The sequence below is a fragment of the Labeo rohita genome, chromosome 21 (assembly GCF_022985175.1).
Source record: "Labeo rohita strain BAU-BD-2019 chromosome 21, IGBB_LRoh.1.0, whole genome shotgun sequence".
Lineage (NCBI taxonomy): Eukaryota > Metazoa > Chordata > Actinopteri > Cypriniformes > Cyprinidae > Labeo > Labeo rohita.
Window position 1 is genome coordinate 19427148 of NC_066889.1, and position 18747 is coordinate 19445894.

Consider the following 18747-nt stretch of genomic DNA (forward strand, 5'->3'; position numbering starts at 1 on the left):
TGTACTGCAGCCATTTTAAAATGCAAACGCACTAGTGTAAACACAGCCTTACTTCATTGTCTGTATATTCTGCTTCAAATGTGACCTGGACCACAAAATCAGTCATAAGTGTCAATTTTTCGAAACTGAGATTTATAAATCATCTTAAAGCTGAAAAAATAAGCTTACCACGGATGTGTGGTTTGTTAGGATAGGACACTATTTGGCTGAGATAAAACTATTTGAAAATCTGGAAACTGAAGGTGCAAGAAAATCAGAATATTGAGAAAGTCGGCTTTAAAGTTGTCCAAATGAAGTTCTTAGCAATGCATATTACTAATCACAAATTAAGTTTTGATATATTTACAGTAGGACATTTACAAAATATCTTCATGGAACATGATCTTTACTTAATATCCTAATTATTTTTGGCATAAAATAATACTGTTGAATAAAGTTGTCATTTTTGTTTTCTTTGTGCATAAAAAGTATTCTCGTAGCTTCAAAAAATTATGGTTGAACCACTGATGTCACATGGACTATTTTAACAATGTCCGTACTACCTTTCTGGCCCTTGAAAATTGCATTGCTGTCTATGCAGGGTCAGAAAGCTCTCAGATTTCATCAAAAATATCTAAATTTGTGTTTAGAAGATGAACGCAGGGCTTACGGGTTTGAAACGATGAATGAGGGTGAGTAATTAATAACAGAATTTTCATTTTTAGCTGAACTGTCCTTTTAACACATCTGACAGCTCAGAATTTTTTTTTTTAATGATCATTTCTGTTTTATGCTCCCTTTAAAAAAATGAAAAATCGAAATCATTACACTAACACAAACAAAGACACATGTGTAGATGCTCACGTTACCCTGCTTCAGAGGTACCAACCTCTTTCCTTTGCCGTCTGCTGTAATCAGCACTGCTTTAAGGGAGTCCCACATGTGAGAAACCCTGCAGTCAGACTGATACCTCTGCTTGCAAACATGACTAGGTATAAAATGATGCAGGATGTGGCTTTCGGCTCGCTCTAGAGGGAGGTCTATGCGCCGCATCGAAATAGAGCTGCTGGTGTAATGGATACGGAGCATCATACCACAAAGCTTTTAAAGCGCCGATAAAATTGTGGGATTCCATATGTATGGGGGTGGCCTATATAGATTTCCAGTTAAAGGGAGTGCATATACATTGCAGAAACAGTGAAGACAAGCACATTAAATAATAAAATATATGTACAGATACAAACTTTACACTGTGTCATGGTTTTGTGGCAGCTGTACTTTTAAAGCTAATCTGAAGTAATGACTTATGCTCTCTGCCACTAAGGGAAAAAAACAGCTAAATAATACCAATAAAAAGGAATAATCAAAAAAAAAATGCAGTTTCATTGATGTTTTAAAATATTTGTAGTTTTATAAAAGTATCTCAGTTCAGCATGGAGAGGTTAACAGTGTAGGAGTAACTCTCTAGAGAGGTCTGGGAGAGTTGGGAAAGATACTATTTACATTTACTTCTACAATATGTTTTGACAGAAGCTTTTTTAGAAAGGATGACTTCAGACAGACGTTAGTAAAGCACGCTGCAAAAATCTATTATTTTGCTGAACTTAATTTAATTGTATGCTTAACTCAAATATCTAACTGAATAGAGAAAATACCCTTACGGACTTGATGTTAATATGAATGTAGCTGAGAGTTTTAAACCTTTGACTGTAAGTATTTCTATGGGATGCTTCAATTAGATAAAGTGCAGAAGGGCGAGAGAAGGGATATTCGCTCCAGAAACTAAACCAAATATCTTCCCTGAAGGTGTTTTGTTGTTTTTCCTCTCCCTTCCATATACAGAGTCACAGAGGCACGACTCTAAAAATGGGAATTTACAAGCAGCAGAGGAATAAATATTAATCCCAGGTTTTAGTTTACAGGCAGTGATTCATTCTGTTTTGGCAACTGGCATGCAGAAATCAATTGTGAAAATTGCTTTCAGAGAACTGAGGTCACAATATTATTCCCCATGGCCAATCACGCTCATAATATATGACTTCCACATAATGCCGTGGGTTTTAAGAAATTAGGCAAGTGATTAACAAAAGAGTAATTTACAGAAGGAACTTCAGTTTAATGTTTCTTGTTGAAACACAAAATATTTAAAATGCAACTAGGCAGTGGTGCCATATCAGTTATTAGAAATTTTAATTGATGATAGATTTATATGAAATATTTAATTGTGCATTAACCCTATTTTTTCCTCTAATCGAATATTTAAAAACATTAATAATCTAATAAAATTCTTATATGTAATATTTGGTGAATTTTAAAATGGTTATCCACTTGAATGGCATAATTCCTAAATTCACTCAAATTAAACAAATGACGAATTTATTTATTACAATAATTATTATCGGTAGATCTATATCAGCTAAAACTTAATATTGTGCTTTTTGAAATCTAACTTTTAAACGAATAGTTTACCCAAAAATGAAAATTCTGTCATTAATTACTCACCCTCATGTCATTCCACACCTGTAATCACTACCTTTCTGGCCCTTGAACATTTCAGTTGCCTTGTGAATTTTTTTCCCTCAGAAATTCTGTGTTGTGTACGTAATATTTTTGCTGGTTATCAAATGAAGGCATTATCTTTCAATTAATGAAAATTAAACATATAGTAAAGTAAAGGGGATTTACTATTAAAATTAAAACATGAAATTTTGTGTGATTATTTCTTTAAAAAGTAGTATTACGTACATTCTAAATAATAGTAATATTTCTGGCATATACATCTTCAAGTTAAACCGAACTTTTATTTTGACGGGGTGCCGTGAATACCTGTATCTGACGCTGGTTGTGGCTAGAAGTGATACACAGCCGCGGGGAGAAAATTGCAATAAATTTTACTCAAATGGAACGGTCAAATGTTAATAAAGTGACTCTCAGATCAGTTCTAAAGATGTTGTTCATGTATTTAAGTCATTTGGTTCATTTGTTGAAACAGCAGACACTGAAATCACAATGGGCGCCATGCGTACTTCAGTATGTGCTGTAAGCAAAACCCAGCGTCTGCGCCATTCATTAACACAGAGGCACGCGGAACATGCAGGATTCTTATTGAAAGGGTTCATCGGATGCCCGTTTTTCACGTTGATATTATTCCTTAGGGTCTTAATAAAAAGTCTACAATGTACTTTAGTTAAAAATTCTCAATGGTAGTGTAAAACAACAACATTTTTACCTTGTCAAAATGAGCTCTGCAAAAAGCAACCCATTCTGATGGATTGCTCCTTTAAATGCAAATGAGCTCTGCTCGCCCCGCCCCTCTCTTCTCGCTGTGGAGTGACGAGCCTGTTTACTTTAGCCGCATTTAGCGCATTTAGTGTGTTTAGCCATGAAACTTGCTAACTAGCACGTTATTAGGAAAGGTTGCAGATTGCAGAGATTCATAAAAAACCCTTATACTCACTTCTGCTGTAGGTGAAGCTGGATCAAAAATGATTTGCGTAAACATTGACGCATTTATGTAGTTCGGGAGGCACATTCCTTTCACAAACAAACATAATCCACTGCTCACGTGTCGGGAGTAAATGATGACCACTATGTTCATTATCACAGCCAGCAACACAACACCTCAATCGGAAATATTCTTGTCTAACCTACATCCCAGCTCCGGCATCAAAACAATGGAGGTTGGACTGTTACAGCTGATGTAAGCTGGGTAAGACGCTCATGTCAATCAACTATCATAGGAGCGGCCTCTTTTGATTAATTCTTCCAAACTTTGACAAATTCCGTGACATTCTGCGTTAAACTGTAAATTCCATTTTTATGACTGAATTGCGTCCGTGTTTTCCACATCGCTGAAATCATAGGGCCATAAATCATTGCTGTCTATGCAGGGTCAGAAAGCTATGTGATTTCATCAAAAATATCCTAATTTGTGTTACGAAGATGAACGAAGGTCTTACGAATTTGTAACGATGAGAGGGCGAGTAATTAATGCTGGAATTTTCATTTTTGGGTGAACTATCCCTTTAAGTCCAGTATCAGCCTACATCCTGAAATGTTTGCTTTAAATTATATCGCGTTCACATTTCAACACAAGATTGCAATTAACGACAAGCACTGAGTGGGCACGTATTCAGCAGGAACTGATGCTTCCTGTTCTGGTCTAACTTATGAGACAAGGATCTGGAATGGAATGGACCTCCTGCTCCAAATGACTCCAGCGGTCGATGCAATGGAGAGGAAAATACAGTTAAGCAAGCAGCATGGCCCGGCTAAGAGATCACTGTCTGAGTCTAATTCTATTAGGGGACATGGCAACCCAAGCCAGAGCCCAACCCTTCAGATACAACTCTCTCTTTTCTTGACTGGCAACCTCCTTCCAGAAAAACACTCTGTACTCCTTTTACTCATCTAAATTCTCTACTGAAACATACTTTGGCTCAGCTAATTAAGTAGATGTGCTTCTCTCCGGACTGTTATTACTCTGTATTAATTATCTGCTTTTGTCATTATAGTCATGACTGTTATTCATGAAACTAATTATACTACAGCCAGGCTTTTCCACGGCCTCCCTTTCTCCACAGGACAGGCAGCGCCATGGAGATGAGGTGGGCGGTTCCTAAGCAGCAGCAAGCGTGAGACACTTCCTCTAGAGACAGAAGGTCATTCCTCACCACAGGTTCACTCTCCGCGCTGTCCGTCAGAGACGGTCGCCTGGCAACCAGCCATAGGACTCGCACTGCAACAACTGTCACGGCATATTCGTCTGTTTCACCGCTATCACAACTGAAGCTAATAAATGAAGAGGTGTGATCATTTTGAATCTGAACCAATGCCAGCCTTGGCAGACTTGACGTTCCCTTCTCTCTCTTTCAAGTTAAAGGACTTTGCATTAAAGCACAGAAAATCTAACAGTTTAATACAAAAGTTTGTTTAAATGAAAACACTCTCAAAGCAAAACACAAACCCACAATATTTGAAAATATGATATGAGTGTGCTCTTAAAACTCATGCAGACATAGTTGCCCATGCCAACTTATAATACAATTAAATAAATAATTGATAGGATGCATTACCTACTCTGGTGCTGTTGCATTTAGAGCACTACTATCTGTTAAGCAACATAAAAGCATAATATCAATCAAACTGGCCATAGGGGAGAGTGGGGTAAGTTGACCCACCCCTGTACCTTGATAACTGTACACTTACAATGTCATGTGACCATGTATTTTGGAATCACACATCATTTCTGCCAGAGACACACATGGGAGGAGTGGACGGCACCCATTTACTTTAAAAACTGTTTTTGGCTTGTCAAAGTAAAATTTGTAGTGTAACAGATATAATGGCTGTCACATCAAAGCAAATTTATCCAGGTCAAAATATATTTATGATGCATATAGGAGATTTAGCAACATATAAACCATGCAAATCATTTAGTTAAATATTAGCCTGAATTGGTAAACAAGGTAGTTTTTTTTTTTTTTTTTTTTACAAAATGCAAGCTATGGGGCAAAGTCTGTGCCCAAATGCTGTGGGGTAAGTTGAGCCAACACTTTAACTTACCCCATTGTAAGTATAAAATGGTATTTTAATCTGAAACTGGTTTAGTTTATCATATATATATATATTTAGTTTAATTGATAGGGAGGGACAGTGTACAAGTGCAACAAATCCTTCTCTGAGAACCAGAAGATGCTTTTCATCACATTATAATCAAATATGTCTTTCCACCTGTAGTCCCTAATGGTCTGTTTGACATTGCAGAAAAACTACCATTCCTTCATTCTAATTCAGTTTTTGTTTAATTTTACTCAACAAACTGTCTGTTTAATCTGTTTTTGGGAAGGTTAAAACTTTGGGGTTCAACATATTGTTTCAGAAATGCAAACAAAGATTGAAAATTAAACTTTATTTGATTGGTTTTATTTTAAGTTAGCTTTAAGACAAGATATATGACTGTTTGTAAAATGAAATTTGATTATTAAGTTTTCAAAAGAGGTAAATTATCTGTAAAATTTCACATGGGTTTGAGTCAGATTCAGCCAGATGGTCAATTTTTGCTCAGATGGTTCATCTTACCCACTGACTCGGGTCAGCTTACCCCTAACCTGTGGCAAATTGAGCCAGAGGAACACTTTTTTTTACAAAAAGCCATAATTTTAAAACCTGTTGACACAGATAAATTCTGATAAATTAAAATGATAGTAAACATCCTGAAATTACTTTAGATACTTTCATTGTACTTCTGCCTCATTTTTTCTTTATCTTGAGGACCACATTAGTAAAAATGGCTCATCTTACCCATACAGCGTTCTGACCCTGCGTAGACAGCAATGTAAATGTAAAGTAATCAATGACAGAATTTTCATTTTTGAGTGAACTACCCCTTTAATAACAGAAAATCAGTTAATAAAGTTTACAAAACTCATCTGAATGATTTGAATAAATCAGGCTGATATTCAATGAGTTCAGTTCACTGACTGAAAAATCCAGTTGCAACGGTGAACAGCCCCCTAAAGGGGAACATTATCAGTCTTCAGAGTTGCAAGGAAGACAGTCATACAGGTTTGGAACAATATGAGGGTGAGTAAGTCATGACACGTTTTTCATCCTTTTCCCCATCCCCTTAAAAAACTTTTTGCTTCAACGCAATTGCTTAATTTCCGGTACAGTTCTAAAGCGTGCTCTAAAGTACAGCAAACTTTCTCAGCGGTGCTCAAGCTCACTTAAATTTGTGCATGTCACTTCCCATCTCCATTCAGCGGGACGAAATTGATCTGTTGCAACTGAGGCTTATAACAAAAGCCATTATTATGGTCTGTCAGTTTTCCATTACCAACCTGTCCTCCCTCACCAGTGGGCTTGTTGCCAGGGCAACAGCTCCAGCATCACACCATTTGGAACACAGTAGATGATTCAGGGACTTCCTGAGCATTTTACCTTACAGAAAACAACTGTTGCTGTCACTCATTAAGCTTCGCACCAGGAAAGAAGAGTTTCAGACAACATGTTGAAATCCAGAAGTGTGATTATTGCCAAAAACTGCACAACAAGCAACAAAATCACACCACAAACTGACTTACCAGCGATCGACGCTGCTGTTTCTGCTGTCTGAGAGCGGCTAGCTCTAGTTTAAGAGCTCTGTTCTTGTCCTCCAAGAGGCGGCAGCGATTCACATGGTGAGCTGCGTGAGAGGCCAGGTGCAACGGCTGGGCCTCCTGCTTCAGCTGCAGGGGAAGAGGGCAGACAGGTCAGTGACTTGCCAAGCAAACTTTTAGGATGAACACAGTGGACATAGGTAAACCACTTGTACTTGTATTTCCCTGTAAAATAATCTGTCTCTGTGGCACTTTTGGATGTTGTTGGGCTAATCTGAGCAGTCTAACGCAACTTTGGCTCAACCAGTGGTGTGTGTATGGTGAGGGACTATCAGACGGTGCAGGAAACCCATTCGAAAACAGTCATTACTTTTTTTTAGTGAAGAAAAAATTACACAGTATATTTTTTTAAGGTTTAAGACGTAAACAAACATCTGAAATGCATATTAAAATAATCAGTGTGGGTAAACTTCTTTAAAAGAGGGTGTAACCACAAGAGCTCTAGTTAAAAATCAATCTTTGTGATGCTACTTATACATTAGACTGCTACAGTTTAAGCTGCAAAGAATCACGCCCAGATTATCGAGCGTTTGCTTGTTTTTTTCTGATACTTGCCAACTGTGCAGTGCTGACAGGAACACTGGCACTGTAATGAAGCTGAAGTACTGCATTAGAAGGGATCTGATCCCAAACCAGACCAATACATTAGTAATAACCTACTCATGGCCACTCAAGAAAAATACCAGAAAAAATTCACCATAAAAAGCTCTCTTGCTGAAAACTATTACTTTTATTTTACTTTTATCCCTTCTGAGATCGCTGAATCCCTTTTGAAGTACATAATTCATGTTATCAGTGCTAAATCTGTTTAGCCAGATACATAATTAATTAAATTTACATATAACATATCATAACTAAGCAGCATAGTACCAACGTCTCTATAGGATATTTTAAACTAAAAAGCACATCATTAGTTAATCCATAAGTAAAATGCACTTATATATGTCAGAATCTGTGTTTTTAATATAACCATTATGAAAACATTCACAACATTTACTAGAGACATAAAACCATGTTTCTTTGACAGAAACCAGATCAGCAGAGCAGAAAATACGTAACATTCATTTAACAGGCTGGTGCGATCAAACAAGGTTTTGAATGTCCAATCAAGTTTTGAAGCATGCAGATTAAAAATGAGCAGTTTTCTGTCCCTGTGATTACAGCCTCTAACAGTTTAGGAAAAGTACTGAGTACTGACTATTAAAGGAGAAGTCCACTTCCAGAACAAAAATTGACAGATACTGTACTCACCCCTTGTCATCCAAGATGTTCATGTCTTTCTTTCTTCAGTCATAAAGAAATTATGTTTTTTGAAGGAAACATTTCAGGATTTTTCTCCATATAATGGACAGATATTGTGCCCCAATTTTGAACTTTCAAAATGGAGTTTAAATGTGGCTTCAAACGATCCCAAATGCAATTGTAAACAATCCCATCCGAGGAAGAAGGGTCTTATCCAGCGAAACGCTTGGTTATTTTCATAAAAATAATACAACTTATATACTTTTTAATGTCAAACGCTCGTCTTGTCTTACTCTGCCTGAACTGTTTTTGTCTGGTTCATGACAGTTAGGGTATGTCAAAAAATTCCCATCTCATGCTCTCCCTCAACTTCAAAATCATCTTATATCGCTGTTTTACCTTTTTTGTTGAGAGTGTTTGATCTTCTTTGCATGTTTACTTTGCAAAGACTGGGTTGTAACTTCTGCAGTGATGCAGGATGATTTTGAAATGATCGACATACCCTAACTGTCTTGAGCCAGAATACACAAAGCTCAGGGAGAGCAAGACAAGACGAGCGTTTGACATTAAAAAGTATTTAAATTGTTAATGAAAATAACTGATTGTTTCGCTAGATAAGACCCTTCTTCCTCTGCTGGGATCCGCATTTGGGATCGTTTGAAGCTGCATTTAAACTGCATTTTGGAAGTTCAAAATCGGGGCATACCAGTCTATTATATGGAGAAAAATCCTGAAATGTTTAACATAAAAAAAAACCATATTTTCTTTATGACTGATGAAAAAAAGACATGAACGTCTTGGATGACAAGGGGATGAGAACATTATCTGTACATTTTTGTTCTGGAAGTGGACTTCTCCTTTAAGCAAATGGTGGCAAACATCCAATGTGGCACTCACTGAGAACAAACGTAATAAAAGTATATGCTTTAAAAGCAAGATATAGCTAAGCTAAAGTCTTGGCTCACATAAATGCAACCTGAAAAGCTGCTCTTGTCCATTTGACAGTATATCTCTCCTAGTGAAAAATAAATATACTTAAATGTATTTAAAATACATTTATTTCATCTTAAATATACTACAAATACATGTGTGACCCTGGACCACAAAACATAAAGATACATTTTTTTTTTTTTTTTTAGATTTATACATTATCTGAAAGCTGAATAAACTGCATTGATGTATAGTTTGTTAGAATAGGACAATATTTGGCTGAGATACAACTATTTGAAAATCTGAAATTGAGAGGGTGCATAAAACAACTAACTAAAAATTAAGTGTTGATATATTTATGGTAGGAAATTTACAAAATGTCACTTAATATCCTTTTACATAAAAGAAAAATCTGCCATTTTGACCCACACAATGTATTTTTGGCTATTGCTACAAATATACCCATGCTACTTATGACTGGTTTTGTGGTCCAGGGTCACATTTACCATTTACATATTTTGTACTTAATAAAAATACCCTGCGATTGTACTTTTACTACACTAAACTGATATATTTAAAGTCTGCTAAATTGGAACAACTAATTTTATACTTAATGCACTTTAATTGTGCAGAAGTAGTGCTGAAGTCCAACTAAAGATGTAAGTATATTTGTGAGTAAGTATATTTAATTGTGCTATATTTAATTGTTCTATATGAACTTTGGCGTTATCGTATACTATTGTGATATCATATACTATTGGAACTGAACTGAGTTGGATGATGACATCACTGAATTCAATGATGAACTGCCTTAAACTGAAAACTGAGTGTTTACTGTTGTCCTTTTGCATTATTGATGCACTATTTCCTATTTAATACTGTAAAGCTGCTTTGTCACAATCTGTATTGTTAAAAGCGCTATATAAATAAAGGTGACTTTTTTTCATATTTTGATTTTTTTTTTTTTTTTTTTGCACCCTCAGATTCCATTTTCAAATAGTGGTTTCTCGGACAGATATTCTCCTATCCTAAACAACCACACATCAATAGAAAAGCTTAATTATTCAGCTTTCAGATGATGTATAAATCTCAATTTCAAAAAATTGACCCTTATGACTGGTTTGTGGTCCAAGGTCAGGGTTTAGGCTTAATATTAATCAATAAGAAATGTGCATTGTGCACTAGTACTCCAAATAAAGTTTAATTCTAATTTTTATATCAGTAGGTCTCCAGCAATATGTCTGTAAAAACGTTAATAGACTTGAACTATACTTAGTATTAAATAAATGCATTTTAAATCTATTATTCTTTACTAGGGTCTCCCCATTTCTCTTTAAAATATTGTATTCTGCAACCCAAAATGCAGCACATAATGTTTCATCATATTTTAAGGAGAAGATGTTTTCCCTCTCTTTAACACTAAGAAAATCCTAAACATTTTGTTTTTTTGCATCAAGATCAAGAAAATGCAAAACAAACAAAAAAAGGAATACTAGATTTTTGTGTGTTTGCCAACATTGATAACAGTTGGTGGATCAAATATACCATCATTAATTACGAGACACACATACAATTAAGCGATAAACACATTTTAAACAGTCAAATCGACTGCCAGCCTTTTGGTGTGTAGTATCAATGCCAGAAACACAACAGTTGCCAATCACATTATGTGTGTTTCAAAGCTCTCGCGTCTGTTTTGTGTGTCTGTGTGGATTTAACTGAGAGATCTTACATAATCTCAGAAAACAGTCTGCTGTATCAGAATAGTAATACTACCAATCACACTGTGGTGTGTGTGCCAGGTCTCCAGCTGGTTTGCATGCTACACTACATTATCAGGCTCAGTCACAGCTAGTCAACCTACTGCCCCATCAGTACCAACCCAACCAGAGAGCTACGGAAACACAGGCTGGTCAAACACACAGCTCGATATACCCAACTTCTCACGTATAACAAGTGAAAAGCCCTGCAAGCGCGACAGAAGCATTAACCATTAGACCAACAAATCAAGCTGACCAGAAAAAGAGAAATGTCCATTCACAAGTGGAGCTCCATAGTAGCAGGTTTTTTTGGAAAATGAACTGAAGAAACACTTTTTTTTCGCTCCAGCTGTGTGCCAACTGCTCCGGGGACTGTGACACCTGCGGTTGGACGGTAAAAAAAAGAAAAGAAAAATCTAATGTGCATATTTACACCTAACCATGACCTTGACCAGCTGTTGCCTGAGACCCCCAAAATAAACATAAGCACGGATCAACTCCTCAGGTTATCTGCATGTTTGCATGCTCTGAACTTCCTGTAGAAGACTAAGCAACAAGACATCACAGCAATCCACCACCTGACTCCAGATGCCAGCAGGTCAAACGTCTCCCTGCACATCTGGATCATCCCATATCCTGTAGGATGCTCTCTTGCCTTTCTTTGCAGCATTCCAGAGCTGGAATGAACCAGCGCACGCTCCGTTCTGAGCCAAGGAAGGGCGACATGTAGGCATAACAGCACGGCATTACACACATCCTCTTTGCTATTGATCTCATTCATATCAAACATGATCTACGTGTGTGTACTGTACCTTAGCGGTAGCCGTATCCACCTCTGTTTCTCCTCCTTAGCGCTCCCACTCCCTTATATCACCGGCTGCCAGGAGTGGCAGTGACGACACGTCTGTGGTGTGTGTTTTTGTGTGTGCCTCAGTGCTCATGCGTGCATGTGTGTCCCTGCAGAAGCCCTGAGCTGGAACAGGAGACAGACAGTGTGAGAGCGTCTCCAGGCTCTCTAGGAGTGGTGCAACAGAACGGTGCGTTCCCTTTCTTGCTCTCGTTCTCTGTGTGTCTCTCTCTGTGTCTCTCTCACACACACGGTCATAGAGAATTGCGCATGCTCCTCGATATACTCTCTCCTGCTCTCATACAGTACGCACACACAGGTTTTCTCTCTCTATCCTACACTTGTACACTCACACATCCAGAGAGCAGTGAAGTGTAGAGCCACTCCCATCACTGATGTGTAAATCATTTGCCTTTTTCACGCATGGCCTCTCTAATACTGCAAAAGCCAATGCAATGTATCTAATCATTTGCAGTAATGCTATTAGTATTATTTTTGTGACATAACCATATTAATTAGAGTACTGTTATGAATACATTCTAGGACTGTCATGATTCCTTAATTCAATTCGGGTACTCAATTTAAAAAAAAAAATCCTCAATTGCATTTTGCCCATGTCAAGTAACTGGATGAGAATCCATAAAATGCATTATTAGACCGCTTGCAAGTCTGCATGATGCATTAAACCCGTTTTGTTATAATGCATAATGCACATTAGCTCTGCTGTTTATAATACATTATGTATTTTAAATTTTGTTCAATAAAACCATATAATAACTTGTTTTTAATAGATTATTTGAACTAATTAATACTAGCTATATATATGAACTAATTATTATTAGCTATATATATATATATACACACCCAAAAAAATACCCCATAAAAATACACCACAAGATACACAAGATTACTCGATTAATGGTAATGGTGGTAATAAAAATAGACCTAATGGAACAATAGCCTATTATTTAAAGTCATTTTAAAGGCTATTGTTCTCTTAGGTCTATTCAGAATAAAATAAATGTCAAACTTGTAAATTATTACTTTATTACATTTTTATTGTTTTATTATCTATTTTGCTATTTTTATATAAATTACTACTTTTTATTATTACCTTTTTAATTAATTTTTATTATTATTGTTACATTCTGTCTTTTTATTATTTATTTATTTACATTTTAAACATTCACCTTAGAACATTTCCACTGACACCCTAGCACCATTTGCAGGATACCCCCATTTGAAAACCCTGGTCTATTTTATTTATATAGTTACTAAATGTTAATAAATTTTCCCATGTGCCATGTGTTTCCATTAGCCATTTGAACTAACAAGAATATACAGGTTTAAATTTTTAATATATAAAGGCTTTAAGTTAGTGCCCTATTATATTTCTGCAATGCAGAAAACGCAGATGGAATTGTGGAATCCAGTCATTTTTTAAAGAATATTTACCAGAACAATTTTTTACCAGAATTTATTTACCAGAAAAATCTAAATGCACAACACAGTATTACTGAAATTAAATAAATAAATATATAAATATTTGTTTTATATAAAATCAGCTAATCAGAGAAAATTTAATGAAACCATTAAGGAAATTTAAAATATATAATATATATATATATATATAATGTTTTTTTTTAGAAAAAATATATTTAAAATATATAATATATATCTATATCTATATCTATATATATATATATTATATATATATAAATCAGTTAATCAGAGAAAATTTATTGAGACGATTCAAAATGGACTCCAGAAAATTAAAATTGACATTTTTGTTAAACTTTTAATTAATTGCTGTTAAATTGTGTAAGTTTCATGAATTTAACCATTAAAAAGGAGTCTTGAAAAAAATGGAATACAGAAAAATTAAAATAAAAAAAAAAAACTGAATTTTAGTGGAAAATTAAAAGGATTTCATAGGACCCTAGCTTTAAGTACATAAGAGAAACTGAATCAAACAAACTGTAGCAAGACATTCCTGGTGGGTTTCTTCACACGCCTTAAGATGGACGGCATATTTAATTTTTCACATTTTAAAATAAGGCAGTAAGTATATGGGTTATACTGCAAATTTCTTGGCATTTCATTATCTCTGTGTTTATGGCATTCATCTTATTCTTTATATGCCACCTAGAAATGTTGGTATTGCTATCTTGCCCTACTGTGATTTCTTTGCGTTATCTCAAGGAACAGAGGGGAAAAAACAGGGCCATTCCGCTCCATTCATCCCACAGCGACACCAAACAAGGGGAAATTAAGTTCACTGTCTCGGAATATCACACAGTTACATCAGATTTTAATGCACACAGGGGCATTAAGAGGGATTACTTAGACAGCGCGGTAGATGCATCCTGGCCATTAGCCACTCTGCGCTGAGGAATCAGGTCTTGTTGGAGGCAAAAAAAAAATAAAAAAGGAAACAGATTCCCAATACGGAATGTGTTACAGTCTCCCCTTCTCTGTTGCCAAGCAACCCCAGCTGCTCCTCTAGTTCTGCCTGCCCTCTTCCCCCTCCTCCCCACCCCCCTGCACTGGGGCAGTCCTCTACAAATGCGTCAGTTTAAGATGGCATGTCTATTCTCAAGAGAGAGGACCAGGCCTACACATTCGAGATGATCCTGATAGGACACTGCACTGCAACCACACCCTCTGTCTACGTGCATCACCTGTCATCTCCTCACATGACACAAACACACCCTCCATTGGCTGGTGTGGCCCATTGTGCTGGCTCTTGTACTCTGATTGGAGGTTGAGGATGTTAGGCTGTTTGAATGTAAATGTAGCGGGATGGCGCCACCTTGTGTACAAAAACCATTATTGCTACTAGAAGTATTGTGTATGAGAAGACATTAGGGATCAGAATGATTACAAGTTTGCTCACCTTCTTTTGGGCCCGGGCATGATTGGCATCTGCTGCTGCTATGATTGATAGCTGCCGCTGGATCCACAGCAGTTCGGTCTGAGACTGCCTGAGGAGCTGCTCTATGTCAATCCTTTGGCCTCGCATCTCCTACAGCATCAGCACAATGAATTATACTTCATTTATCAAGAGAAACATGGTGTTTCTAAAAAGTATCTGAACGTGTAGGTCATGGTTGCCAAAATGTACAGTATGAAATTTTTTGCATTAGATAATAAATGACAAAAAACAAAGTATATTGGTGGCACTGAACATAAACAAGGCCACTGAACCAAACGTAACTTGCACATTTTGCTGATTATCGTTGCTGAAAATGGTCAATTATTGTCATGTTTTGGGCGAAGGAGAAGAGTACAAAAAACTGGCATTTGTGGTTGATCCTGAACCAGGATTTCCCAGGGCAAGAATCTCAACAAGTGTTGTGTTTGTTCTTATCAGTGGTCAGGTAGGTGAAATATTAGGCTAATATCTTAATTAACACTGCTTATACATATCTTTACCACCATTTTCAGAGTTTAGACAGCATAAATTAGCAGAACAACATATTCAGTGGTACATTAAACTTTGCAATCCATGCTGTTGTTTACATCTGTGTATCACTGATATGGCTGTGCATCCGGGTAACTTACCAAATTTAACTTACCAAAGTACAAACCCTCTATAACGGTAGGGCTTTTCTCAGAACTTTTTTGCAATTACTACTAACTAATTTGTCTCAAGATTATGATTTTTTAGTTGCTTTATTAAGTTAGCTGCCGTCAAATTTATCATTTGAACCCTAACAAACTTTTAAGAAAACACCTTGCTTTAGAAGTGTGTTGATATCCCAATTTGTTACATTTAAGCACAATGTGCTACCGTATTTAACCTTGACATCATAGATAAGACTATACTAAGTCATAGTCCTGCTAAAAAAAAAAAAAAAAAAAAAAAAAAAAAAAAAACACTATAGACACCATCACTAAATTTGTAATGGTTTTTCTTGGTTATAATGGGACTTGCATTGATTTTAATGGAACCTATAATGGACCCTGTTGGTCTCTACTGGTAATTGGTCATCTTCTATTAAAACCAATAAATCCTAATGGAATATGTCCCAAAACACACTACAGAAACCCATTTTAATGGTTAACAGTTGATGGTTTGTAATGTTTGTAATGATATTTGTAGCAAAAACCATTAGAATTTTCTGTGATGGTTCTTATGTTTTAGGCACAATATTGCCGGTTATTTTGTCTATTTCTGTCCCTCAGCAAAATTATTCCTAACAAAGTCACTGTACACTGAACCACGAGTCCTGTTAAGGGTGATTATCATATCCACCTTAATTCCCCATAATAGTGAGCGCAGCCATTTGTAAATTTAATGGGTCTGGCTTTCCTGTCATTTGCCTCGAGCCATTTTTTCGTTTTGCTGCTTGATATTACGAACTGGTGTGTCTTACCATATTATTTTAATGTATTATCTTAATTATGAACACACTGGTTTAGTGTACACAGTTTTACCGGTTACTGCACTTCTCCTTATTTATTTTCCTACAGCGGTTAATTAACCGGAAGTCTGGTACTCACAGAAAACAGACTTTCCTCCGCGTTGAAAAATAAGGTGGATAGAATGATATGAAGTTACCAGATTAGTTACAAAATACATTTGCTTACATATACGAGTAATACAATGATATACATTTGAATTAGTTATAGAAATGGTTAGCTTTACTAACACTGTTGAGAAAACTTACTGGTAACAGTTGTTGCGTTTCAGAACAGCGCGGACGCAGTAGTGGTGTTTCATTCCGAAAAAAGTATTTGTTTGAATGAATCAGTTAAGTGAATGATTCATTCTTCGTCTGTTATTTAGGCTGGGTTACAGTTCGTTTTTATGCCCTTCCCACACTAACTTCCCTCTATCTCATCGTATATACACTACCGTTCAAAAGTTTGGGGTCAGTACATTTTTATTGTTTCTTTTTTTTTTTTTTTTTTTAAGAAATTAATACTTTTATTCACCAAGGATGTATTAAGTTAATAATGAAAAGTTTATTAAAAGTTAATAATAAATAATTTGCATTGTTATAAAATATTTATATTTTGAATAAACACTGTACTTTTTAAACTTGTTATTCATGAAAGAATCCTGAAAAAAAAAATCACAGGTTCCAAAAAATATTTGGCAGCACAACTGTTGATATTATCCAGAATTGATCATTCTAATAATAAATCCACATATTAGAATGATTTCTGAAGGATCATGTGACACTTAAGACTGGAGTAACAGCTGATAAAAATTCAGCTTTTCATCACAGGAATAAATTCTATTTTAAAGTATGTTAAAATAAAAAAACATTATTTTATATTGTAAAAACATTTTGCAATATTACTGTTTTTTTTCTATATTTTTAATCAAATAAATGCAGCCTTGATGAGCATAAGAGACTTCTTTAAAGACTATTACAAGTCTTACTGACCCCAAACTTTTGAACAGTAGTGTATATATATATATATATATATATATATATATATATATATATATATACATATATGCGCTTGGGCTATTTTAAATATAAAAAAACATACAGTATATAACATAATAGGTCTCATTGCTGTTAGACTGCATAGCATACTAGCATTACCATACTACTCCTACTTCTCCTGCAATATACTGACATGGCAGAAATAGTCAGAGTAGTATGCTAGTCAGTGATCTATAACAGATCATAATTTAGTTCAGTGATGGTACAAACTGTTGTATAAAATGCAAAGACATTTTAGCAAATCTTAAAGTCTTCGAAAAAGTCTTAAATATGGTCTGGACTACTATACAGTACACTGAAACTACCACATTCATGCTGTAAACCTGTGATTTTGCAGACACAAATACAAAAATTAATATAATACCTTAATAAATGTGATTAGTTTCATCTGTCTACTTTTAAAAATATTTCCTCACTATGTATACATTTATATAAATGATTCCAGGTGGTTAGGTGTGAGAAAGAAAGGGAGATCCCAGCTGTTTAGTGACAGGAAAATGGCTGCTCTTGCCCTCTGCCCTGCTCTTAAGACCCCTACTGAGACACATTACACCTGCATACAGTTCACCACCTCGCCACAGGCAGCAGTGAGACTGACATGTCACATTATTCAGACCAGACTGCAGTGAACAGCTATTAGAAGTGACAGGTGATCCAGGACAGTATATAGCACAGCCAGAGGTTTAAATACATCTGAACTGGCATAAATTCCTGAATAATCTTTAAATGAATAGTTTAACAGAAAAATCTTTCTCTTGATTTTAAATGTTTTGCAAGAATACAAACTGTGAAAACTGTCACAACTACAATGTGTATCAACATCTGCAGTAAAGATTTTTACTGTTTTCTCTCTAAAAATTCCACAAATTAAGATTTAATTTCAAAGCTGTAATTTTTATTTTATTAAAGCCTATATTTATCTCATTTCCTTACCGTTTTGTTTGATGTCTCTCTTCGGCTGGTTCTCTCTTCTTCTCTTACTGAGGCCCTTTTGAGAGCAGCCCAACTCAGTTTTAAGGAAAATTGTGTTCTGTTACATTCTGCAAGTTAACCGGTACAGGAAGGTGGAGTGCGAGTGAGACCTTGACATTTTCTCCAAGATGTAACACGGTGTGAATGTGAGAAAGTGTGCAAAATTAAAGAGAAAGAGGGAGAGAGACACTGCCTGTTCTCCATGTTGTGTATCATTGTTAAAAGATGCAGAATTAACCTGCTTTTCGTAACACAAACAGCAAAGACACAGAGTATGTGCTTCTAAATCTTCTTCCCCTCCTACAGTTCCCACAACAGTCACCACTTGCTGAGTGACCATATGGCGGAGTAAAGATGGACAGAGATGAGTCAAAATGAGCAATGAAGAAATA

At 35.8% G+C, this 18747-nt stretch overlaps 1 protein-coding gene across 5 annotated transcripts in view; it reads right to left on the reverse strand.

The window, feature by feature from the left end:
* Window positions 1-18575, reverse strand: part of rimbp2a (RIMS binding protein 2a) — a 66662-nt gene extending 48087 nt beyond the window's left edge. For 3 of the 5 annotated variants that reach the window (XM_051093372.1, XM_051093367.1, XM_051093366.1), the window contains exons 1-3: window positions 18317-18574; window positions 14815-14943; window positions 7065-7208 (exon numbers count right to left, since the gene is read on the reverse strand). In XM_051093372.1, the coding sequence (XP_050949329.1) occupies window positions 7065-7208; window positions 14815-14940 (270 nt within the window). In that variant the 5' untranslated portion in view covers window positions 14941-14943; window positions 18317-18574. Of the gene's footprint in view, window positions 1-7064; window positions 7209-14814; window positions 14944-18316 lie in introns of all 5 variants that reach the window. The other 2 variants (XM_051093369.1, XM_051093370.1) reach the window with 1 other exon arrangement.
* Window positions 18576-18747: the final 172 nt, after the last annotated feature.